The sequence below is a fragment of the Chiloscyllium plagiosum genome, unplaced genomic scaffold, assembly GCF_037043375.1.
Source record: "Chiloscyllium plagiosum isolate Xiang-an unplaced genomic scaffold, Cpla_swu_hap1 HiC_scaffold_35, whole genome shotgun sequence".
NCBI lineage: Eukaryota > Metazoa > Chordata > Chondrichthyes > Orectolobiformes > Hemiscylliidae > Chiloscyllium > Chiloscyllium plagiosum.
Window position 1 is genome coordinate 66,531,142 of NW_028270173.1, and position 26,947 is coordinate 66,558,088.

General features: G+C 43.5%; 1 protein-coding gene across 1 annotated transcript; it reads left to right on the forward strand.

The window, feature by feature from the left end:
- Positions 1-22,459: 22,459 nt before the first annotated feature.
- On the forward strand, positions 22,460-26,060 carry LOC148141081 (putative G protein-coupled receptor 139). Its single transcript, XM_087979081.1, has 2 exons — positions 22,460-22,526; positions 25,150-26,060. The coding sequence occupies exons 1-2, from the start codon at positions 22,460-22,462 to the stop codon at positions 26,058-26,060; spliced, it is 978 nt and encodes a 325-aa protein (XP_087835207.1).
- The last annotated feature ends 887 nt before the right edge of the window (positions 26,061-26,947 follow it).

Here is a 26,947-nt window from a genome sequence, read left to right on the forward strand (position 1 = left end):
ATCTCTCCATTAAATAAAAACTCACGGTGTCTGTCGTTGATGAGCAATCTTTATGAACATGATAAATCTCCAATACACCAACAGGACATCACAGAGAAAGCTTGTGATGAAGGGCTGGAGGAGGATGCAGAAATAGAGGTGAGTGGAGTGCTGGAGGAGGTTACAGAGAGGGGGAGAGGTGTAGGGGCTGTGAGAGGTTAAAGAGATAGAGTAGGATGGAGAGCGAGAGGAGATTACAGAGATTAACAAATGTCAGTGCAATGATAGGGTGGTTTAGATTAGATTAGATTAGATTACTTACAGTGTGGAAACAGGCCCTTCGGCCCAACAAGTCCACACCGACCCGCCGAAGCGTAACCCACCCATTCCCGTACATTTATCCCTTTACCTAACACTACAGGCAATTTAGCATGGCCAATTCACCTGACCTGCACATCTTTGGACTGTGGGAGGAAACCGGAGCACCCGGAGGAAACCCACGCAGACACGGGGAGAATGTGCAAACTCCACACAGTCAGTCGCCTGAGTCGGGAATTGAACCCGGGTCTCTGGCGCTGTGAGGCAGCAGTGCTAACCACTGTGCCACCGTGCCGCCCACTAAGCTGCTAAGGTGTTTTGGGGCAGGATGATGTCACAGAAGTATGGAGAAGTGTGTGCCCCGAAGTAGGTTACAGAGATTGGGAGAGGGTGTAGGGGCTGGAGGAGGTTAGACAGATAGGGAGAGTTGTAGGGGCTGGAGGAGATTACAGAGATGGGAGGGAGTGGTGACATATGTTAATTCTCAGCTCCTTCACAGAGCAGCTTCTTCCAACCTCTGGTGATCACTACTAAGTGGACAATAATGACAAATGTTTATTGAGGATAGAATTAGAATTACAATCATTGTCATATGTACTCATGTATAGGAATAAATAAGTACAAAGAAAGTGTACAAAGTCACCATTCTCTGATGCCATCTTGGTTACAAAATCAGAATTCAAAAAAACAGCAGTAGAAATGACAGAAGGCCAAAGGTAAGAAAAGGTTTTAAAGTCAAAGTCATATCTCCGTAAAGGTGTTTGGATCCACTAATACAGGCACCCAACCTAACATGGCTTGGAGTCTGGGTCAATCTGTGAGTCTCCCATCAATCACCGGAAGGAGCCATGTTCACCAGGCCAGACCCTGCAGGATGCTGCAGCCATTCCCCACACCCCTCACTGCCATGCTGATGCCACTGAGTAACCCACAGTAAAAGGCTTACCAAGAGAAAGTGCAAATAATCATTGCAATCCCATCACTGCCCAACATGGGTACACCCTATTGTCGATGTCTGGAAGAGCTTTGTGCATTCTGGAATATGAACATATTGTAACCTGATGACAATGAGGGTTTCAGTAACTCCCTGTTTGATCACATTGAGGGCCTTTGTACGAGGCAGGTCAAAGTTTGACCTCACAGAACCAGTGTGACCTCACCATGTACATCACAGAGAGAGATCTGACATCACAATCGGTTTGTAAACTGGCTTTGTCTGAGGCACGAGGCTGTACAAGGATACACAGGGAAGGCACTGACTGTGTCTCAGGCTGATCTATCAGGGAGTGAGTGTGATCAGAGAGAAGATCAAAACAGCTTCACTTTACACAGCACAATGCTGTGAAAAGACAATCAGTGACCTAATTAGATAGAAGATGGTGAGGTTTGAAAGGTTAATCTAAAAATCTTCCTCTTGCACTGACTGAGGGTCTGGGGGCATGAAAAATTAATGCTCAGAGATTTATTCTGTGGATGTTTAGAACTTACTTAAACTGAGACGATATCCAGAACTGAGTCTGAAACTTCTCCTCCTCTCCTCACCAATCCCGACATTTTTGAACAATGAGATAGGGAGGGATGAAGTTGCTGTAAGAGCTTACAGCAATAGGGAGGGGAGTACATAGTGGATACAGAGATAGGGAAAGTTTTGAGATTGGAGAAGGTAACAGTGATATGGAGTGGTTTACCTGCCCTGTTCCTACAGGGATCTGTGGATTTATATCGCAAATACCAACTGATCTTCACCACCTTCCATGGTCCTATTGTTCACAATTTCATCCTTGTTAGTCTTCCCCAAGTATATACTCACTATTTACCAAGTTGAATTCCATTTACCATTGCTTTGTAGAGTTGACCAATCTGTTGATATTCTCGTCCAGTTTACATCCTCCTTCTCACTCATGACCACCCGACCAATTTTCATGTCATATGCAAACACCTTAATCATATCACCTGCACTTATTTCCAAATCCTGAAAATCCACCATAAATAGCAAAGACCTCTCCACCACGCTCTGTGCAATCCCACTGAAAACAGATTTCATGTCATAGAAACATCTTTTGACCATCTTCCTCTGTTTCCTGCCTCTCAGCCTATTTTACCATTTTGCCTTGCATATCATGGGCGTTTACTTGATCAGTCTTCAATGAAAGAATTTATCAAAAGTTTGATAAAACCCAGGTACATTAAATCAAATGCATCAACAATTTTTGTTTCCTCCTCATGTTTGTCAAATACAACTTTCTCTTCATATTTTGTTGTTGCTATCATCGCTTAACATGTGATTTGACCTGTATTATTTCTGATAACTTCCCCGTTTACCCTGATTAGGCTCTAAATTCTTGATCTACTACTTCTTCCATTACACATAGAATCATAGAGTCCCGACTGTGAAGAAAGAGGTCATTTGGCCCATCGAGTCCGCGCAGACCCTCGCCTGCACATTCCTGGACATTCAACTGTGGCCAATCCAACTCACCTGTATATCTTTAGTCAATGAGAGGAAACCAGAGCACACAGAGGAAACCTACGCAGACATTGGGAAACTGTGAAAACTCAACACAGACAGTATCCCATGGTTGGAATTGAATCCAGGTCCTTAGCACTGTGAGGCAGCAGTGCTAACTACTGAGCCACAGTACCACCCCGATTTGCTGTTATATCTGGATAATATTAGCACTTCACCTGTGGAAAGAGCAGATTTGAAAATGGCCTGTCATTTTAATTCTCTATCTTGCTCTCATGCTGACATTTCTGATCTTGATATACTGTACTGTTCCAGTGATGCTCAAAGTAAATTTCAGAAACAGTCTCCCACCTTGCAATTTTACAGCCTCTGGATCAAAACTGGGTTCAACAATTCTGGCAGCTAACTCTTGTCTCCATTTGTTCCCATTTCTTTGTTTGTTTCTGTTTGATTCCCTTCAGTCAACAGCCCATCTGCCCCAGGCACATCCTCAGTTTCTCTGGACCTTTTCTTGTCCCATCACAATTCCCTTTGACCCAGAAGACTCACTCTTCTTTCAGTCAATCCCTCCTGTCTCCACCCTTGATCATACTCCTTCCTTTTGACATTTTCACACCCAGCCCTTCCTCAATCCTGTTACATCTCCAACTGTTCCTTGTTCTAATGAAAGCTTACAGTCTCCAAGCATTAACTCTGTTCCTCTTGTCACATGCTGCCTGATCAGACAGACTTTATTCAAACAGATTCTCATTTCACTGCAGGATCAAATGCACATGGATCTTCGAGAGATCCCTTACTTCTTATGTGATCTCAAAATGCCCTAGACAACTGGCCAAGAGGAACTATTTTAGAAAATGAAGCTGAGCCAGATAAATGAGTTATCAGACAAAATCATTCAACGGCAATAAGCATTTGAGAAATACCTGAGAAAATGTTGCTAAACTTACAATTCACCCTCTGTATTCCTTGACCTGATTAGATTGTCCCACAGCAGCAAACTGATCAGGATATAACCGTGAACCTTTTGAAATACAAAATCATCATTGAACTGTGTTTATCTGGGCAACACTACTCGTTGCGGACCTTCAGCCTGAATAACAACCTTCCACCATTATCTCTGCCTTCTATGGGCAAGCTAATTCTGAATCCACATGGCCACGCTACCGTGGATCTGACACATCTTAATGTTTTGGATGCTTTGATGTCCATACCTCGCTTAATCCAAGTTATTAATACATTTAGTGCATTCTCAGGCTATAAAATTAATTTTTCAAAATCGGAGGCTATGCCAATGGGTGGCCTTGCTGTGATACCCCGCTTAGCGGACGGTTCCCTTTTTCCCTTTCGCTGGTCCCTGGAGGGTTTCTTATATTTAGGCATTTTTATTACTCCAGTATTTGGTCAGTTGTATAAGGCTAATTTTGTGTATTTATTGGAAAGGATAAGGCAGGACCTCCAGCGATGGGGAGACCTGCCAATTTCCTGGCTGGGTAGAATAGCATTAATCAAAATGAATGTCCTGCCCCGTCTCCTATATCCTATGAGAATGCTTCCGGTGATGCTGCCGAGGACAGCTTTATGTAAATTATACGGCTGGCTGAGTTCCTTTATCTGGAACCATAGGCGGCCCCTCATTAAGCTGAAGAAGCTACAGCTTCCACAGGCAAGGGGTGGATTGGACTTCCCAGATTTTAGGAAATATCAATTAAGTTCCCTATTAAGTTATATAGCTGATTGGGTCTTGTCTGATCCACAATCAATCTGGTTGGACATCGAGGCTTCTCAAGTAAAATACCCACTTATTAACCTTTTATTCTCAGACAAGAGGAAAATCATTACAGATCACTGTAAAAACCCTATAATACTGAATACAATCAAGGCTTGGAATATAATGCGGCAAAATGAGGGTAATTCACATAAAACATCCCCCTATGCACCGATAGTGGGAGCATGGGGATTCCAACCGGGGTTAACAGATGCCACTTTTAAACTCTGGAGAGCCAGGGGTATCTCATGTCTCGGGGATTTATTTAAAGATGGGGTCCTGATGTCTTTCGGACAGCTGCGTCAGAAATTCGGATTACCCAATGGAGACCTCTTTCGATACTTCCAAATTCGAGATTTTATACAGAAGAAGACTACGTTATTAGATAGTCTTTATAAATCCGATAGAGAATGTAGTGTCCTACGACCAGTGGGGGTATCTTCCGTCAGTAATATTTATCATTTGCTACATGATGAAGTATCGGGAGATATGGATAATCTGCTTAAAACATGGGATCAGGATCTGGGACTAGAAATCTCCACAGAAACGTGGAATGATATCTGGGAAAATGCTAGAAGAATTACTATTTGTAACAGAACCCAGGCTATCCAGCTGAAGATACTTCATAGGGCCCATATAGCACCGATTCGATTGGCAAAATTTAAGGCAGGAGCATCTCCAATGTGTCCTAAATGCAAAATAGAGGTGGGCACTCTTGTACATTGCTTATGGACCTGTCATAAGATCCGTAGATATTGGACTAAAGTAGCAAGTACCCTGACAGAAATTTTAGGAACGGAAATAAAAGTGGACCCCGTATCTCTCCTCTTGGGCTTTTCGAACTTTCCCTCCCTGGACACGTACGGGAAGAGACTATTTTCTATTCTTTCTTTCTGTGCAAGGAAAAATATTTTGATGAACTGGGTGGCGGAGGGCCCCCCTGGACTTTCAAATTGGCACAGACTAATTATGGAATGTATTCCCCTTGACTTCCTTACAAATATGGTGCACCGAAAGACCGAATTATTTTATAAAATATGGCAGCCCTTTTTGAATTACATAAATACAGATATTTCGGCTATCCTAACAAGGGCTTTTATTTAATTGAGACTACAAACCTGGCTGGTCCGCGGCCCCTCGGGGGAGGAATCCCGCACAAATACGGGTTTTATCATATCTGATGTTAACACATCCCGAGCATGTAAGAGACTTAAATATACACCCTGGTTAGTTGTAGGTTAGATTAGTAGATAGTTGAGTTTTGTCTGTTTGTTTTTTTTTGTTGTTTTTTTTTGTTGTTTTGTTTTTTTTGTCAAATTTTGGCTATTGTATATTTGAGCTAATTGTATATCAATGTTTATATCTGAGAGTTTTGTTTATTTTTGTAAACTTGTAAAAATGTTAAATTTCTAATAAAAATATCTATAAAAAAAAATGTTTTGGATGAGCCTACCATGAGAGACCTTGTTGTAAGCCTTACTAAAATCCATGTAGAAAACATCCATTACTCTAACCTCTTCCATTACCTTCGTCACCTCTCCGAAAAATTCAATCACGTTAGTAAGGCATGACCTACCTCGCACAAAGCCATGTTGACTGTTCCTAATGAGGGCATGCTTTTCCAAATGTGCATAAATCCTATCCCTAAGAATTCTCTCCAATAGCTTCCCAACCACTCATGTGAGACTTACTAGGCTATATATTCCTGAATTGTCCCTATTTTTCTTCTTAAACAGATGATCAACATTAGCTGCTTTCCAGTCCTCCGCGACCTCTCCAGTGGCTAGTGAGGATACAAAGATTTTGTCCAACACCCCAGCGATCACCTCTCTCGCCTCTTTCTCTACAATTGAATCCTCAGGACGTCTCCACCCTACTGATCTTCGAGAGATCCCTTACTTCTTATGTGATCTCAAAATGCCCTAGTACATCAGCATGCTCCACACAAATCTCACTATCTTCCGTATCCTTTTCCTGGGTGAATATTGATGCAAAGTACTCACTTAGGATCTCACCCACATCCTCTGCCAAGCATAAGTTGCCTCCTTTGTCCTTGAGTGGTCCTACCTTCTCCCAAGTTATCCTCTGATTTTTAATGTTTCATAGAATGCCTTGGGGTTCTCTTTAACACAACTTGCCAAAGTAATTTAAAGGTCCCTCTTTGCTCTCTGTACACAATATTCCAAAAGAGGCCTCACCAATGTTCTGTTCAACCTCAATACGACTTCCCAACACCTCCGCTCAAAGAACTGAGCAAAGGAGACTGGCATGTTAAATGCCTTTTAAACCACCATGTTTAGCTGTGATGTAAACTTCAAAGAATTTTGGATGTGCACCCCCAAGATCCCTCTGTTCTGCAATACTACATTATGTCCTACGACCCCTTGGACCCCCTGTTCTACAACACTACCCAATGTCCGACCATTAATTGTATAAGTCCTAACCTTGTTTATTGTACCAAAGCAAAATGCCTCACATTTATCCAGATTGAATTCCATCTGCCATTTTTCAGCCCATTGACGAATTTGATCAAGAACCCTTTGTAATCTTAGAAAACCTTCTTTACTGTCTACTTTGCCACCAATATTGATGTCGTCTGCAAGCTCACTAACACATGCCTTTTGTATTATCATCCAAATCATTGATGTAAATGACAAACAAAAGAGGACCTAGAATTGATCCCTGTAAAACTCCACTGGCCACAGGCCTCCAGTCCAAAAAGCAACCCACCCGCAACCACTATCTGTCTCCAGTCATTAAGGCAATTATGTATCCAATTGTCAAGCTCATCCTGAATCCTGTGTTGCAATTTTACTAATTAGTCTACCATGCGGAACCTTATCAAAGGGTTTATGGAAGTCAGGTAAACAGCATCTACTACTCTGCCTTCATCAATCTTCTTTGGTAATTTTCTCAAAAAGTTCAAAAAAAAAAGTTGGTGAGATACAATTTTCCCTGTACAAAACCAGGATGACTATCCTTAATCTATTTTTGCCTCTCTAAATGTCCATAAATCCTATCTTTTAAAATAACTCCAAAAGTTTACCCAAGATCAAAGTCAGACTCACAGGTCTATGGTTCCCCAATTTCCCCTTACAATCTTTCTTAGACAAAGGTACAACACTAATCACCTTCCAGTTACCAGGTACCTCACCCCTAGATATGTTTGATGCTAATATTCCTGCTTGGGATCCTATAGTTTCCTCCCTTACTTCCCACCATATTCTAGGATACATTAGATCAGGCTGCGAGATTTATCCATCTTTGTATTCTCTGAGATCTCCCGAACGTACTGTTCAGTAATCTGAAATGCATTTTAAACATGAAATTTTAATTTTCTGTATTCTCTAGCCACCATTTCTTTCTCCACAGTAAAAACTGATGCAAAATATTCATTTAGTGTCTCTCCCATCTCCTGGGGTTCAACATAAAGATGACCTCCTCAATCTTTAAGGAGCCTTACCCTTTCTCCAGTTAACTTCTTGCTCTTCATGTATTTGTAGAATCTCTTTGGATTATCCATAACCTTACCTAGTATTGGCAGATAAGGTTACTAGGGAACACTATATTTTCCCTAGTAAACTTGTCAGAAATATGTTTTCTATTTATAGTATTAAGGTTTTCCTTATTCATTAATCTTGAAATATATTCTTTTAAGAACAAAACAACCTGCTTAATTAGCACCACATTTCAGAAACTTCTACTTCCTCAAGCACTGACATTTAGTAGAAGCAGTGTGCACTATCTACAGATGTACTGCAGAAAGTCACCAAAGATTCTCGGACAGCACATCCCACGACCACTTTCAATTTGAAGGACAGCAGAGGCAGATACATGGGAACACCACCACCACCTGCAGGTTTCCCTCCAAGCGACTCACTATTTTTACTTGAAAATATATCGCACTTCCTTCAGTGTCGCTGGGTCAGAATCCTGGAATTTTCTACATATAAACCTACAGCATACGGACTGCAGCAGTTCAAGAAGGCAGCTTATCAGCACCTTCTCAAGTGGCAACTAGATGGGTAATAAATGCTGGCCCAACCAATGATACCCACATCACACAACTAAATAAAGCCTAGATCTAGTTTTCAAAAGCCTCCTAGATCCTTTCTGGATCTTTTTGTGCATCAATAGAGAACCTGGATATATTAATTCTGTGAAGGGTCCTTTGCTGTTGACAAGTAATCATTTCAAAACTCTCTTCTTGCAATAATTTGTCATCTGAGCTGAAAACAAAACTGCATATTTTTAAAAGTTATAATTTAATAAAAATATCATTAGCTGTCCACTCCATATCTAATTGCCTCATATTTCTTGTCAGGGATCTTTGCTTTTATCTTTAAAAAATTTAAAATATATTGTTTATCTATCATTCTATTTTCTGATTTTCTGACCTTTGCTTGTGAAAAATGTAGGGTTCAGAAGTACATAGTCAGCATGGTTTTGTGAAGGGCAGGTCGTGCCTCACAAACCTTATTGAATTCTTTGAAAAGGTGACGAAGGAGGTTGATGAGGGGAAAGCGGTAGATGTGGTATATATGGATTTTAGTAAGGCGTTTGATAAGGTTCCCCATGGTAGGCTACTGCAGAAAATACGGAGATATGGCATTGAGGGTGAGTTGGAGGTTTGGATTAGGAATTGGCTGGATGGAAGAAGACAGAGGGTAGTAGTTGATGGCAAAGTTTCTTCATGGAGTGCCGTCACTAGCGGTGTTCCGCAAGGATCTGTTTTGGGACCATTGCTGTTTGTCATTTTTATAAATGACCTGGAAGAGGGGTTAGAAGGTTGGGTGAGCAAGTTTGCGGATGATACGAAAGTCGGAGGAGTTGTTGACAGTGAGGAAGGATGTGGCAGGTTACAGCAGGATATAGAGAAGCTGCAGAGCTGGGCAGAAAGGTGGCAAATGGAATTCAATGTAGCTAAGTGTGAGGTGATTCACTTTGGGAAGAATAACAAAAAGATGGGGTACTGGGCTAATGGTCGGATACTTGGTAGTGTGGATGAACAGAGGGATCTTGGTGTCCATGTACACAGATCTCTGAAAGTTGCCACCCAGGTAAATAGTGCGGTGAGGAAGGCATATGGCGTACTGGCTTTTATTGGTAGAGGAATTGAGTTCCGGAGTCCTGAGGTCATGATGCAGTTGTGACTGGTGCGGCCGCATCTGGAATATTGTGTGCAGTTTTGGTCGCCATACTATAGGAAGGATGTGGAGGCACTGGAACGGGTGCAGAGGAGGTTTACCAGGATGTTGCCTGGTATGGAAGGAAGATCGTCTAATGAAAGACTGAGACACTTGGGGCTGTTTTCATTAGAGAAAAGAAGGTTTAGGGGTGACTTGATTGAGGTGTACAAGATGATTAGGGGGTTAGATAGGGTTGACAGTGTGAACCTTTTCCCGCGTATGGAGTCGGGTATTACAAGGGGGCATAGCTTTAAATTAAGGGGGGGTAGATATAGGACTGAAGTTAGGGGTAGGTTCTTCACTCAGCGAGTCGTAAGTTCATGGAATGCCCTGCCAGTAGCAGTGGTGGACTCTCCCTCTTTATGGGCATTTAAGCGGGCATTGGATAGGTATATGGAGGATAGTGGGTTAGTATAGGTTAGGTGGGCTTGGATCGGCGCAACATCGAGGGCCAAAGGGCCTGTACTGCGCTGTATTCTTCTATGTTCTATGTTCTAACCTTGTCATTTGGGGTGGCATGGTGGCTCAGTGGTTAACACTGCTACCTCACAGTACCAGGGACCTGGGTTCAATTCCTGCCTCGGATAACATTCTCTCTATGTTCTGCATGAGTTTCCTCAGGGTTCTCTGGTTTCCTCCCATAGTCCAAAGATATGCAGATCAGGTGAATTGGCCATGGTAAGTTGCCCAGATTATGAGGTGCATTCGTCAGAGAGAAATGGTTCTGGGCGAGTTACTCTTCAGAGGGTTGTTGTTGGGCCGAAGGACCTGTTTCCATACTGTAGGGAATCTAATCTAATCATCTCAGAACTGCAAGTTTGTAACTGGCCATTTCAGCCCCGAGCAGATGTTTGTACCAAATAAGGAATGATGATGCCTCACAGATTTCACTCTACCTCCCTGCTGTATTGGAAAGGGGAAATGGTAAAACCATTCACACGATACAGGTAAGGCTTGTTATCGTCAAAATAACTTATTAGCGTTTTGGTATCTATATGTTCTTTGAAGAGAGATTGATAGCCATGCTATGAGGAACATTAAACTATCATTCTTTAAAAAAGAATCTGAACAGTATCCTGACAGTCCTATTGTTCTATGGGAAGAAAGAAATAGTTTGTTCATTGCCACAGTACAGGAGTGTAATCTTCAACCTTGCTTGTGTTTGCAAGTTCAAGATTTGGAATTTGTATTAGTTTGAAAGAAGTTATATTGTAAGCAGAAATAAATTAGCTCTGTCTGCTTTATTAACAGAAATTCACAATGCTGAATATCCAAATTCTTTGTTATCTAGTTGATTTTCCTTACAATGGCCTGTGTTTCTTACCATGCATTTTGCCTTCAGCAAGGTATTTGTACCTGAAATGGTAATGGTTATGTGATCCCACGCAGCATAAGAACTATACATGGGAACTGTGGTATTGAAGAATCTACCAGAATCAATCTGTTACATATAAACATTATATTCACAGACTCAAAAATCTCCTGGCCAGTATTTGGCTATTCAGTGACAAACAGATTTCATCAGCACGTCATGCTTCGAATGACCTGGGTAAAATGGAACGTGAGACCTCTATATCCTTGGGCCCAATTTGAGGATATTTGGATGATTTCATCAGCATGTCTCTTTAAGGCATTCTTCCTGCCAAAGTGCATGACATTATACTTTCATGCATGATATTCTATTTGACAAGTTTTTGTCTACTCGCGTAACCTGTTTATATCCCTCACACACTCTTTGTGTCATTCCCACCAGTTGCCTTTCAACATATTCTTGTTCCATCCACAAACCTGTATGGAATTTTTTCACTTCTCGAATTCAAGTCATTGATGTGTGTTGTAAATAAATGTGGTCCCAGCACTGATCTCTGAGCTACCATATTAATCTGCACCGCCTGCTGCTTTCAAGGAACTTTGGTCAAACTCCCCTAGATCCCTCTGTTCCTCCAAGCATCCTAGTGTCCTATCATTCAATGAGAACTCCAATATTGACTATGCTGCATCTGCAGATCATGTGTTTCTCCCCATCACCATCCCTCTATTTTCCCTCACTTGCTTCTCTCTCCCTCTCTATTTCACTTTTACTCTCTCTCTCTCTTTCTCTCCACCCTTCCCTCATTCAGAGTCAAAGAGGGAGAGACAGACAGTGACTGGAACATGCCCTATCTGATCCTCAATACAATGAACTAAAATGGCTGCCCAAGACCATTTCATTTCACAGTTAAATTCTTCACATTCCCTGAACCACAAGCATTATCAAGGAAATAAATTCAAGTCTTTACACATTTGGAATTTATCATTTCATCTCTGATGTTGTTGTTTATCAGGCAATGAGTGGGTGTCCACATAATATTGTCAAATACGGGCAACACCTGCTTCTCCTCGGGGTTATTTCTGGTTAAAATCACTGTGCTACATTCCAAACAGGAGCCAGTTAGTCTGGAGCACAGTATATTAATTAAAAAAACAGGATTGCAGAGAGTAAATCCAACCTCAGGGTGATTAAATCAGATGGGTCCACTGAGTGGAGGAAACACCAATCTGGCGAATCCTCAACCAGGCCTTCTGCCCTTGGATCTTCAAATTTCAGTTTTCAATTTCCTCAGCAGGATGGGGGCAGGGGGCATGGCCTACCCCTGCAATTATCTTTCCGGCTGTCCTTTTGGAGGTTTATAAAATCATGAGGGGCATTGAGAGGGTGAATAGCCAAGGTCTTTTCCCCAGATGGGGGAGTCCACAACCAGCGGACATAGGTTTAGGGTGAGAGGGGAAACAATTAAAAGGAAACTAAGGGGCAACGTTTTCACACAGAGGGTGGTACATGTATGGAATGAGATCCAGAGGAGGTGGTGATCTGGTTTGGTAAATGAATAGGAAGGGCTTGGAGGGATATGGGCCAAATACTGGCAAACGGGACTTGATTAGTTGAGAATACCTGTTAGGTGCCTGCAATTTGGACTGAACGGTCTGTTTCCATTCTGTATAACTCTATGACTGTATAAATCAGAATTATATATCTACAACTGAAAACACATAGAGAACACAATGACTTACCACTGATGCACTCAATGCTGTAAAAATATATAATTTGTCGTTAATTTTTATTGGGACAGTAAGTTTAATTCAAAGTTGACCATATACCAGTTGTAAAGTTAATCAGTTAGTATCAATATAGCATAACCTTTCAGGTACCTCTCTAGAATTACATTTAAATAGGGTCTTTGCAATAAAAGGGTGAGGGTTTGGTGGGGTGTGGAGTAATGGTGCCATCACTGGACTATTAATCTAGAAACTGAAGTCATTTTCTGGGGACCTGGGTTTGAATCTCACCAATTGGAATTCAAACTCAACTTAAGAAAACATCTGGAATTAAGAGTCGAACAATGATTATTCGAGGGAAACATCAGTTTGGTTTATTAATGCTCTTGCAGGATGGAAACAGAGTTCTTACCTGCCCTGGCCTACATGTGACTCCAAATGCACAGCATTGTGGTTGACTCTTAGCTGCCTCTGGGCAATTAGGGATGGGCAATAAGTAATCATAAAAGCCAGTGTCGCCCATATCCCGTTGATGAATGAAAAAAAGGCACCGGTCATTCATCCCCTCGAGCCTGTTCCATCAATCTCTCCAGTCCTCACCTAGTCTGCCCCCAATTTTCAGTCAATGGCCCCTATTTCTAGAATCCCCAACCAGTGGAAATAGTTTATCTTCATCGACCTTGTTTTTTCATTTGTGTATTGTTGATTCAAGCAAAGTTGATGGTGAGAGCTGGTGAGGTATTTGCCTCACATTCAGAGCAGGCACCTGGGGAGTATGAGGTGAAAAATGCCATCTTCAGTGCTCATGAGCTAGTACCAGAAGCCTACAGACAACATTTCAAGAATCAAAGGAGGGAACCTTGTCAAATGTGCATTGAGTTTGAAAGGATCAAACAAAGTAATTTTGAAAGGTGGATAACGGCATTATAAACACATCAAATATATCATGCTCTCAGAGACAGATGATTATTAGATTCCCTACAGTGTGGAAACAGGCCCTTCGGCCCAACAAGTCCACACCAACCCTCTGAAGAGTCCACCCAGTCCAATTTCGCTCTGATTAATGCACTTAACACTATGGACAATTTAGCATGGCCAATTCACCTGACCTACACATCTTTGGATTGTGGGAGGAAGCTGGAGCACCCGGAAGAAACTCACGCAGACACGGGGAGAATGTGCAAACTCCACACAGACAGTCGCCCGAGGCTGGAATCGAACCTGGGACCCTGGTACTGTGAGGAGTTCAAAAATTCACTTCCTGAAGTGCTGAGAATGCATGTGGAGAAACAGAGAGTTAAAGACCACAAGATGACCAGCTGAAATTGCTGATGGTTATGATTAGATTAGATTCGATTACTTACAGTGTGGAAACAGGCCCTTCGGCCCAACAAGTCCACACCGACCCGCCGAAGCGCAACCCACCCATACCCCTACATTTACCCCTTACCTAAGACTACGGGCAATTTAGCATGGCCAATTCACCTGACCTGCACATCTTTGGACTGTGGGAGGAAACCAGAGCACCCGGAGGAAACCCACGCAGACACGGGGAGAACGTGCAAACTCCACACAGTCAGTCGCCTGAGGCGGGAATTGAACCCGGGTCTCTGGCGCTGTGAAGCAGCAGTGCTAACCACTGTGCCACCATGCCACCCATGGTTGGTTCATGAATCAAAGATTGGCTTCCAATGGCAATTTCAACCTATGAGGGATAGAAATTAGGGAAAAGAGAAATCCTGAGGTGGTAAGGGAACATTAGATCTCATTGAAAATAGTAAAGACAGTTTACCACAGGATAAACAGGAAACCCTTGAGGGAGAAAGAGAATTAAAAAGCTCAGGTGTTTTTACTGTTACGAAGTAGACCACATGAAGTCACAGTATTGGTGTGTTAGAGAAAAAAAAACACTGGGTAGACAGCTGTGGGAAAACAAGGTTGGCCATTGAGTTTTGTTGAAGTGGTAAAGGAAGGTACAGTGGAAACTAAAAAGCAGCAAAAGAATGTCAGGATTTCATTGAGAAGCAAGTGCCAGATCTATTTAAGGAAGTTACTTTTGTGGGTAAGGTTGGATCATGTCGGCCAGGAGGAGCAGTTAAAGAAATTAAAACTTGAAGGGATACGGAAGCAAGTCAATCTTTGGTGGGAGATAAGGAGATAATTCAGAAGGAGTATTGCAAAAGGTGGCAATATGTGGAATTCATAGTGAGAATAGCAGTGTTGCATTATGTCAACTGAGGTTGGACAGTCCAGTGAAAAGTGGTGAAGTAGTGTCAGTACCTATCCTTGTTAATGACATAGCTGGATCATAGGTGAGTGTGATGCCTACTGCCTTGTTAATGAAGAAATGGAGAACATCGCATATTCAAGCAGATGCGAAATGGGTAGAAGATCATTAATTGTATTGCTGGTGGGTTATAGAAAGGAAGTGTTTCAGGTTACATTTGAATTACTAGTAGGAGATCTATTATTAGCCTGGAGTGCATAAGGATATTGAATTTTGCCAGCATGTCACATCTAACTGGAAAACCTTAGTTCGTGATAAAACCAGGCCCTTAATACCCATTCCCACGTTTGAGGAACATTTGGCAATGGTCTTACTTGATTGTGTAGGACTTCTGACAAAAACAAAAAGTGGGAGTCAGAATTGGATGACTATAATGGATGAGTTCACGAGATTTCCAGACAACATATCAAAAATTCACAATGTCGTCAGTGGAGATAAAGTGTTATATTCCTTCCAGCGGTCAGTGAAGCTTTAAAGGCAAGGATAGTGGACCTTATCAAATCGAAAGGAAATTGAGTAAGGCAAGCTATTTAATAAGAATGCGAGACAGAAAGAAATCTCATAAATTGTGTCATGTGAAGATGCTCAAAAGTTATTTTACGAGTGTCTGAGATTCAAAAATAATCTCAGACAAATGCAGCAATACCTCATCTATCACCACCCTATCAGAATCCTCAATAATATGGACACAAAGCATGTCTTCCCTTTTAATAATGTGGAAATTCTATCCATTTCCCCCAACTTCTGTTTTACTGTGGATGATACAATGCAAGTGAAACAAATCATCCAATCAGATCACGGCTGATCTGTGACCCAACTTCATATTCTTGCCTTTTGTCCATATGCCTTAATAACTTTACGCACTAAAAATGTTATCTGCAGTTATATTACGGCAGAAACAACTTGGTATTTAAGCTTACCATTATAAATTCGGAGAACCTGAACTTCAGACTCCCCAGTTAGTGTCAGCCAAATGTAGGTTCAAAGATATAGACATGACACTAAAACTTTTCTAATCAATTGTTTGTGACAGTCTATTGGAAGAATTGCTTTAAAGATATCGTTTCAGACTTCTCAGCATTTTGGCTTGGAATATGTGTAGTTCCTGAGGACCAGAGGAAGAGATTCTGCTCGAGTGCTGCAGGTTCGACGCAGCGGACGTGTGCTGGCGGGGGAGAAACCACGGGGATCGTGGTTTGAGTCATCAGAGCTGCTGGAGATCATCGCTGGATCATGATTGGACGTTGGAGGATCGTTTGGTTGTGCTGAATTGCTCTTGGTGGATCTTTATGCTGGCTTCGGCCTAACGCCAATTCAGGTACCAGCCAACCTCAGAGCTATGGCCTCAGGGTGACTGTGAAGAAGGTGGAGGAGCGCACACCAGTCGATTGACCGGTGTTCGTGAAGAAGATTTTGCTGGAGTACTGCAGGGGGGACAGTAAACTGGACACCACATCCAGAGCCCTGATGGACATGGTAAAAGATACTGAGCTGCACAACATCTTCAGCACCCCTGCAGATGGAGCGCAGCGTAGATACACCTGGTCACGGGCAGACAGGTCTATCCGCTCAAGGATTGATTACCTGTTTGTGTCCCGAACGCTCTCGGTCAGATCCACCGACATCAAGCCGGTGTTCTTCTGTGACCACTGCCTCCTGCTGGCCGACTGTCACCTACGGGACGAGCAGCGGGCTGGTAAGGGAACGTGGAAGCTGAACACAAAGCTGTTGACCCCGGGAAACATTGAGGAGCTCGAGAGGGACTACGCAGGTTGGAGAACCGCGAAGCCCCTCTTTGAGTCTCCAGCAGACTGGTGGGAAACAGTAAAAGGGAACATCAAGAGGTTCTTCATCCTCAAAGGTGTTCAGGAGGTGAGAGAGAGGCGGGGAAAACTGTCCCAGCTCCAGGAAAGTATGCAGAACCTGCTCCTGCTACAGACGATGGGGGTCACTGTCGCGGAGGACCTCAAGGAGGTGAAGGGCCAGCAAGCCTCGCTCTTTGACTCGGAGGACTCCAAGATAATCTTCCGGTCCAGGGTCCGCTCGGTGGAGCAGGACGAGACGTGCTCATGTTTCTTCTTCCAGAAGGTGCACAAAGAGAGCTCTGTGCTCAGCAGCCTGAAGGAAGAAGATGGCTCGCTAACGTCATCTCAGACTGACATCATGAGGATCGGCAAATCCTTCTATGCCAGTCTGTATGGCGCGAAGCCGACCGACAGCGCGGCCTCCCAGTCGTTCCTGTCCTCTATCACGGAGGTGTTAGACAACAGAACACGGGAGAGGCTGGACCAGCCGCTATCTCTGGATGAGCTGACCAAGTCCCTCGAGTCCTTCGAAAAGAATAAAACGCTCGGAAGCAACGGCTTACCAGTCGAGCTCTATTCTGCTCTGTGGGACTTAATTGCTGTAGGTGTATGTCAGTATGCTTCGGGCAGGTACCATGAGTGAATCCATGAGGAAAGGCATCATCACCCTCAACTACAAGTGGAAGGGGGAGAGGGAGGAACTCAAAAATTGGAGACCAATCTCACTGTTGAATGCAGATTACAAAATTCTGTCAAAGGTAATCGCCAACCGGGTCAGGTGTGCTCTGGGGTCAGTGATTCACCCTGACCAAACCTGTGCTGTGCCGGGCAGGAAGATCGCTGAGAGCCTCACACTCCTCAGGGATACAATCGCCTACGTGCAGGACAGAGGGTTGGCCACCTGCCCGATCAGCCTGGACCCAGGAGAAAGCCTTTGACAGGATATAACACACATATATGAGAGATGTTCTCTCCAAAATGGGCTTTGGGGAGAGAATCTGCAATTGGATCAGACTGCTCTACACCAACATTGTCAGTGCAGTCTCAATCAATGGGTGGGAACTCAGATAGCTTCCCAGTCAGATCTGGAGTCAGGCAGGGCTACCCCCTCTCTCCTGCCTTGTTTGCCAAGTCCATCAGGAAGGATGCGAGCCTGAGAGGGGTGACTATTCCTGGCAGTGAGGGCCTGCAGGTTAAGGCCTCCCTGTACATGGATGACGTCGCCGTTTTCTGCTCGGATCCGCTGTCCGTGTGCAGACTCATGTGCATCTGCGACCAGTTCGAACGGGCCTCGGGAGCCAAGGTAAACCGAGGCAAGAGTGAGGCCATGCTCTTCGGGAACTGGCCGACCAATCCCTGAAGGTGCTGGGTATTTGGTTTTGGGGGACTGGGGCGGGCGCCAAGTCTTGGGAGGAGCATATCAGCAAAGCGAGGCAGAAACTGGGCAGATGGAAGCTACGGTCGCTCTCCATCGCGAGAAAAAACCTGGTCATCAGGTGTGAGGCACTGTCCTTGCTGTTTTACATGGCACAGGTCTGGCCTATTCCCAGAACCTGTGCCGCTGCAGTCACCCGGGCCATCTTCCAATTTATATAGAGGTTAAAGATGGACCGGGTCTGAAGGGACTCACTGTACAAAGATCTGGGCAATGGGGGAAAAAATACACCCAATTCCACCCTCACCCTGATGGCCACCTCTGTGTGTGGCTGCATCAAGCTGTGCGTGGATCCCCGGTACGCAAACACCAAGTGTCACTACGTACTGAGGTTCTACCTGTCCCCGGTGTTGTGTCGGATGGGCCTGGCCTCGCTGCCGCAGAAGTTGGACCGTTCCATATTATCTGTCCTTCATGGAGGAGTTTATGAAGAAAAGCACTTTTGACCGCAAGTCCATTAGGAAGTGGTCAGCACGTAGTGTCCTTGAGACCCTTCGGGAAAAGGAGAGGGCGGATCCTAACGAGCGGCTCCCTGAGCAGACTGTCAAAGTCATTTCACAAAATCCCTCATCGCTAGAACTTTCCAACAAGCACCAAGACATGGCTTGGCTGGTGGTGAGATCCTTTATGCATGCTCGAACTCTCTGCCGCTCTCCATGCTGCCCTCGAAGCGACTGCAGGAGGCACAAGACTGTCACACACCTCCTTCTGGAATGTGCCTATGCAGAAGAAGTCTGGAGAGGAATGCAGTGGTGTTTGTCGAGGTTTGTCTGAGCAGCTCCGTGACGTGGGACTCCGTGCTCTACGGTCTGTTCCCCGGGACACACATGGAGATGAACATCAACAATGCCTGGAGGATCATCAACTCGGTCAAAGACGCTCTTTGGTCTGTCCGAAACCTGTTGATCTTCCAGCTGAAGGAGCTGACTCTGATTGAGTGTTGCAGACTGGCACATTCCAAGGTCTGGGACAATGTGTTGAGGAACGCGCAGAAGTCAAGGCGCGGTAGGGAAAGACCACTGTGTTACGTCAGCCTGCCAAAGAAGAACAGGGGGCCACCAAGTAAGTGGGCTCTGCTGACGCCTCAGTTAAACATGTGGATATATGGATGGTAAACGTACAGGCCAGTATATACAAATGATTAATTTTGATCTCTATATGTGAAGAAATGGAATGTTTACATATGTATGGCATGACCAATTGTACAGATCATCAAAATATTTTATAAATAAAGTATATTTTTGAAATATAAAAAAAAGATATGAGCACTGCTTCATGTGCCTTTGCAATGTAAGTCTGGAGGAACATGCAGTGGTTTTGCTGAGGCTTATCCTGAGCAGCTCCATGCTGCAAGATTCTGAGCTCTGCGGTCTGTTCCCCGGGACACTAAGACATATATCTACTGTACCTACAGGACCATCAGTTCGATGAAAGATGCTCTTTGGTCTGCCCTAAATTTGTTAGTCTTCCAGAACACAGAGTTGGGGGCAACTGAGTGTTGTCGACTGGCACATTGCAAAGTCCATGACTATGTGTGAGGGACACACTGAAGCTTGTGGAGTGGGGAAAGACCCACTGTCTGAGGTCTTCCTGCCGAAGTTAATTAGGAGCCTGTTCAGTTATTGGACCCTCCCACTGTCTTAAATACATGTCAGTATTGGTATTGTATGTATAAGAGAGTCAAAGTTCAATGCTTTGTTTGTTTACTTGATACGCAACTGAAAAGAACCAAACTGCATTTGTGACGATGTATGTATGTATACAAAGGGATTATTAACAAATAAAGTATATCTTTGATTGGAAGAAGATGACAGCTGAAAATGTGTTGCTGGAAAAGCGCAGCAGGTCAGGCAGCATCCAAGGAACAGGAGAATCGACGTTTCGGGCATGAGCCCTTCTTCAGGAATGAGGAAAGTGTGTCCAGCAGGCTAAGATAAAAGGTAGGGAGGAGGGACTTGGGGGAGGGGCGTTGGAAATGCGATAGGTGGAAGGAGGTTAAGGTGAGTGTGATAGGCCGGAGTGGGGGTGGGGGCGGAGAGGTCAGGAAGAAGATTGCAGGCTAGGAAGGTGGTGCTGAGTTTGAGGGTTGGGACTGAGTCAAGGTGGAGGGAGGGGAAATGAAGAAACTGGAGAAGTCTGAGTTCAGCCCTGAGGTTGGAGGGTTCCGAGGCAGAAGATGAGACGCTCTTCCTCCAACCATCGTGTTGCTATGGTCTGGCGATGGAGGAGTCCAAGGGCCTGCATGTCCTTGGTGGAGTGGGAAGGGGAGTTGAAGTGTTGAGCCACGGGGTGGTTGGGTTGGTTGGTCTGGGTGTCCCAGGGGTGTTCTCTGAAACGTTCCGCAAATAGGCCGCCTGTCTCCCCAATATAGAGGAGGCCACATCGGGTGCAGCGGATGCAGTAGATGATGTATGTTCCGCTTACTTGTGGAACGTTTCAGAGAACACCTCTGGGACACCCGGACCAACCAACCCAACCACCCCATGGCTCAACACTTCAACTCCCGCTCCCAATCCACCAAAGACATGCAGGTCCTTGGACTTCTCCATCGCCAAACCATAGCAACACGACGGCTTGAGGAAGAGCGTCCACCAAGGTGCAGTGGGGAAAGTCCCACTGTCTGAGGTCTTCCTGCTGAAGGTAAATTGGGGTCATTCAGTAATATGATGCTCCTAGTGCCTGAACTATAACATTTGCATTGTATGTTTAAAGGAGCCATGATGTGGAGGTGCTGGTGTTGGACTGGGGTGGACAAAGTTAAAAATCACATAACACCCCGGTTAGAGTCCAACAGGTTTAATTGGAAACACGAGCTTTCAGAGTGTAGCTCCTTACCTGATGAAGGAGCAGCACTCTGAAAGCGAGCTCTTCCAAATAAACCTGTTGGACTATAACTTAGTGTTGTGTGATTTTTAACTGCATAAGAGAAGTTTTTTTTTAAAGAATCAAAATCCAACATTTTTGTTTGTTTACTTGATATGCATCTGTAAAGGACTGAACTGCATTTGTGACTATGTAAATATACAAAAGAAATTTATAAGGTATATCTTTGAAATTAAAAAATAATGAATGAATGCTGGGAACTGGGTTGACATTGAGAGGTGATTATTGCAAGTCTACAGACAAGTGCAGCAACAAACTGAAATAACATGTATAAAGGCGGGAGTAATAGCATTTCAATTGCTTTTAAAGATTGTTATTATTTGAACACAGCCTCCAATTTCTATGAGATAAATTGTAGAATTGGAATTGTTGTGGAGCTTTCCAACGAAAGCCAAGATTAATGGTTGATGTTGTTTCCCTATGATATGGGATATCAAGGCTAGTGGGTATATTCTTAAGAAAAGCTTTAAAAAGACGTGAGGGGCATTTGTTTTTACACAGAGAGTGGTTTGTGTGTGGAATGAAATGCCAAAGGAAGTGGCGGACGCGAGTTCAGTTACAATGTTTCATGTTAATCGGGGAGTCAAGGACTTTAGATAGATTTTGTTACAGAAAAGAAAGAGGGATAAGTTCAACATGTGAAGGGTGGCAGCAGGTTGGAATTCTGCTTGGTGAAAGGGAATTGATGCGAGAAGATTTGGTGAGTTTTGGAGTAAGTGAATGGCTTTCAGTCTGACATTCTCACGGCATCAGAGACAAAGGCAGATTTGGGAAGTTCAGTCACCGATCAGCCACGGTCACACTGAATGGAGAACAAGGATTCCTCAGCCATGGGGATATTTTTAACCTGAAAAGAGAAAGATTTCCCAGACACATGAGGGGCAATATTTTATAGGGAGGGTGGTTGATGAGTGGAATAAAACTCAAGTGGAAGTGGTGGATGCAAGTACAATTACAATGTCTAAAAGACATTTTTAAGTGCATGAATAAGTAATGTTTACAGGGATGTGGGATTAGTTCAGTTTGGGATTGTGTTCAGACTGGTTGGATGAAAAGGGTTGTGTCTGTGCTGTACGAGTCTATGACTCAACAGTAAACACATTCTCTCACAACATGGGCCCAGAATAATGTTGCTTGCTTTTTGGTATTTTTCTTTAATTAGCAATTACGCAACCTCTATCCCCTGGCGTAGCTATCACAGTGTATAAATTATTGGCTCTGCCAAATCAGTTGATCTGAGTTTAATGCAAAGAGACTTGCTATAGGGCCAAGGGAAGGATCATATCATACAGATAATGCATTATTCAACTGAAACCATACTGAAAATTTACAACAACATTCTTGCTGCAATTGGTGCTCCTGGTAAGTATCTCTGTTGCTGATGAAGATGTAAAAATGTGTGTGCCTAAGTTAATTTTAAAAAAATCTGTGAGTGTAAATGTGAGATACTGACCAAAGGGTCACCTTTGCACACCCTGCTGAGAAGTGAGACTGCATCTGCAGTACCATGAGCAGTACCATGAGCACTCCTTTAAGGAAAGACACCACTTCATTGGAGGCAGTTCAGAGAAGTTTCACAAGGATGATCCCCGGTTCAGAGGGATTGTCTCACTGGCAAAGGTTAAACAGGTTGGGACTCAATGTACTGGTGTTTTGAAGAATGAGAGGGGATCACATTGGATTCTTACGGGACTTGACAGGATAAACACCAAAATGATGTTTCCCTTCATGGGAGAGTCAAGGCCTAGATGGCACAGTGCCAGGGAAAAAGGGTGCCAATTTAAGACTGAGATGAGGAGGATTTTAATCTCTGAGTTGGATTTCCTTGCCGTGGAAAGCAAGATTCCTTGTACATATTTAAGGCTGAGATAGATAGACTGTTGACCAGTTGGGAAATCAAGGTTTACGGGAAAAACACAGAGAAGTGGACATGATGAATATTGGTTCTGGATTAGTGGTGCTGGACGAGCACAGCAGTTCAGTCAGCATCCGAGGAGCATAAAATCCATGTTTCGGGCAAAAGCCCTTCATCAGGAATACAGGTAGCGAGTCTGAAACGTGGAGAGGAGGGTGGGGATGGGAAGAAAGTAGCGTAGAGTACAATAGGTGAGTGGGGGAGGGGATGAAGATGATAGGTCGGGGGGGGGGGAGGGTTGAATGGATAGGTGGAAAAGAAGATAGCCAGATAGGACAAGTCATGGGGACAGTGCTGAGCTGGAAGTTAGGAACTGCGGTGAGGTGGGGGAAGGGGAAACGAGGAAACTGTTGAAGTCTACATTGAGGCCCTGGGATTGAAGTGTTCTGAGGTGGAGGTGAGGCGTTCTTCCTCCAGGCATATGGTGGTGAGGGAGCGGCGGTGAAGGAGGCCCAGGACCTTCATGTCCTTGGCAGAGTGGGAGGGAGAGTTGAAAGGTTGGGCCACAGGACCATGATGAATATTGGACTAAGGGAATAGCAGAGCAGCTTGAATGGCCAACTCCTGTTTGTATTTGTTATGGACAATTATCTCCTGTGGCACTCTCAACTATATTTGGACTTGATTTGATTTGGCTCATTCATGTAGGAGAGCCTCTTTAAAACAATGGCTCTGGACTGGAAATGTTAAACTGTGTGCAGAGATCTTGTTGTAAAGAATAGCTGTGCAGATGCTGAGTGTAGACACTGGGGTGTCCCCATCAAAACATTGTTGGTGTGGGAACCTTGCGGAGTCAGAGTGATGTTGCCTTTGTGTATTTATCTTTGTGCCAGTTTTATTCAGCTACCTTGCTACAGCCGGCAGTCTGATGACTGGTTTTGTAACATTCCCTTTCATCATCTCAATCTGGAGAACTTCATCAATTTTCCTTCAAGTTTCCACCACTTGCCTTCTTTCAATGGACCTTCTTTACCTCCCTCACATGTTCAATTTCTCAAATTCCATTTCAGCTACATCTTATAAAAATTCTCAGACTCCCACAGCGATCTTGTTTCCCACCTCGTCCCCATTCCTTTGTGCCGTTGATACTATTTTCCACACCAGTGCTTCCGAAATATTCTCAGCCCCTTCCTCATACTCAGCTCTTGGTTGTAGCCATTCACATTTTTACATTACATATGCAAGATTTATGGCCCTCAGGACTCAGCTATTGTGTACGGTACTGTTGGTATGTTCTGAATACATTACTAGCTCATTGTCAATGCCTTTTGCCCCATGATTGCCTGGTCTCAATGGATGTTGAGTGTTTAAAGGGATGGTGGGTGATGAACAGCTGAGGTTTAGAAATTCATGAAAGACATTGATAACGTGAAGAGCACAGTTTTTTTTCCGTAGGTGGGTTTCAAAATTAGTGGACATCATTTCAAGGTGTGAGAAGAAAGATTTAAAAGCGAGCTGAAGGATAGAACTGTTCCACACAGAAGGTGGTTCATGTGTGGAATTAACTATCAGAGGTGGTGGTAGATGCAGGTACAGTTGCAACTTTTAAAAGAGATTTGGATAAGTCCATGAATATGAAAGATTTGGCAGGATATGGGTTACACGTAGGCAAATGGGACTATTTTAGATTAGGAAACTTGGTTGGCATGGACTAGTTGGACTGAAGGGTCTGCTTCTATGCTGTATGTCTCTATGATTCTATGTCTCTATTGCTCAGTTTGATACTTCTGAATGTCTTTGTAGTGGTAGGAACTAATGGAAATAGCTTGGAAACATAAATTCAGTCAGAGAATTCCAGTCTCATTGATATATTTCCTTTTTGAACCAACTGCTGTTAATTTATGTGAGTCCACAAGTCTCCATCAACTCAATTAAATGTGGAAATTGCAGTGCTGGAATTGGACAGAGGTCAATGATGAGTTTTCTTTCAAATTCCAACTTCTGTCTTGACTCCAGTCAATCGTTTTGTTGCTTAAGTGCTGACTTTATTTTCTGAGTGAGGCCATGTGATATTCATTCATTCGTCTCATTCATTTCAAGTTATTGTCTGTTTCTCTCTCTTTTTCTCAGTTAATTTGGTGGCAATTGTGATCTTATCCAGTGCAAAGTGTGGACTGTCCAACTGCACCGCACATTACCTGGTGGCCATGGCAGTGGCAGATCTGTTGTTCATTATGACTGATGTAATCCTGTGGAAGATTATTTTTTATTATAACCCATGGTGTTTTCTGTACCTTACCCCCGTGTGCCGAGTCATTAATGTGTTGCGCCATGCAGCTACAGACTGTTCTGTCTGGCTCACTGTCACTTTCACCTTCGATCGATTTGTGGCCATTTGCTGCCAGAAACTAAAAACAAAATACTGCACTGAGAAGATGGCATCTGTAATTCTTACAATGACGTGCATTCTGCTCGGTTTGAAAAGTATTCCATTCTACTTTCCACTTGAACCTGCAAAGATCATTGACAAGACTGAATGGTTTTGTTTTGTAACACCAAGGTATTACACCGAAGCTGGATGGGTAGGATTTGACTGGTTTGACACAGTTCTAACACCACTGCTACCATTCATTTTGATTCTGTTGCTTAATGCTCTGACAGTCAGGCACATTGTAGTTTCTAGCCGCATCCGTAAGGGATTGAAAGGTCAGAACAAGAAAGAGAACCACAGTGACCCAGAAATGGAGAGCAGAAGGAAGTCTGTGATATTGTTATTCACCATATCTGCCAGTTTCATACTTCTATGGTTAGTATATGTTTTACATTTCTTGTATTATCGCATTATGGGCAGAAATGGCAGAGATTATAACAATTCTGAATACGTATTTAGTAAAGTTGGAGATACTCTTCAACATTTAAGCTGCTGCACAAATACGTTTGTTTATGGAGCGACTCAGTCCAAGTTTAGAAAGCAACTCAAGATCATGATGAAATATCCAGTTACATCAATTATTAAATTAATGAGTGCACCAAACAACTGACAGCAGCATCGATGTATGGAGGATCTCCTCTCCTTATGTTAGATCATAGGCTCATCGAGATGTACAGCATGGAAACACATCCTTTGGTCATCAATCTGGGATATCTGGTCGGCATGGACAGGTTGGACCGAATGGTCTGTTGCCATGCTGTACACCTCTATGACTCTATAATCAAGTCAACCAGATATCCAAATCTAATCTAGGCCCATATACCTCCAAACCCTTCCTATTCATATCCCCATCCAGATCCCCTTTAAATGCTGTAATTGTAGCAGCCTCAATCACTTCCTCTGGCAGCTCATTCCATACACGCACCACCCTCTGTGTGAAAAGTTGCCCCTTCGGTCCCTTTTAAATCTTTCCATTCTCACTGTAAATCTATGACGTCTAGTTTTGGACTCCCCACCGCAGGGACAAGACCTTGGCCATTCACCCTATCCATTCTCCTTGTTACGACAGGAAGGTGAACTTCTCTTTTAATTAAACCAAACACCCAGAAAAACTCACCTCACATCATAATCTGTTAAAATATGAGTGACAGAGAACTTCCAAATTCCACTCTTCAAAGAAAATAACATCAGTTTTTATTTTCTAACTCTAAAAGTGAATGTTAAACAACTATTCATAAATTTAGCCTTCCTTTCTTTAACTGCTTACTACCTGCCTCCAATAAGAGACCTTTTAAAATTACTTCAATTTCATTTAAGACCTCACAGTCTCTGTCTCCTTCTGTGTCTTCACTCTTCCAGCTGAAGATCTTCCTAGGTCGTCATCTTTCGCTTTACTACTACGATGTTTCACATGAAAAAGTACCCTTGATAGGGAGTGTTTTCTAATTTCTTGGAGACCACGATGTTAGATTGGCAGTTAGCTCTCTGGCTCTACCG

Excerpts from the sequence above, each read along its gene's own strand:
- LOC148141081 (XM_087979081.1), top strand. The coding sequence starts at position 22,460 with ATGCATTATTCAACTGAAACCATACTGAAAATTTACAACAACATTCTT. Across the intron at positions 22,527-25,149 it reads TGCTGCAATTGGTGCTCCTG|TTAATTTGGTGGCAATTGTG; the intron begins GTAAGTATCTCT and ends TCTTTTTCTCAG.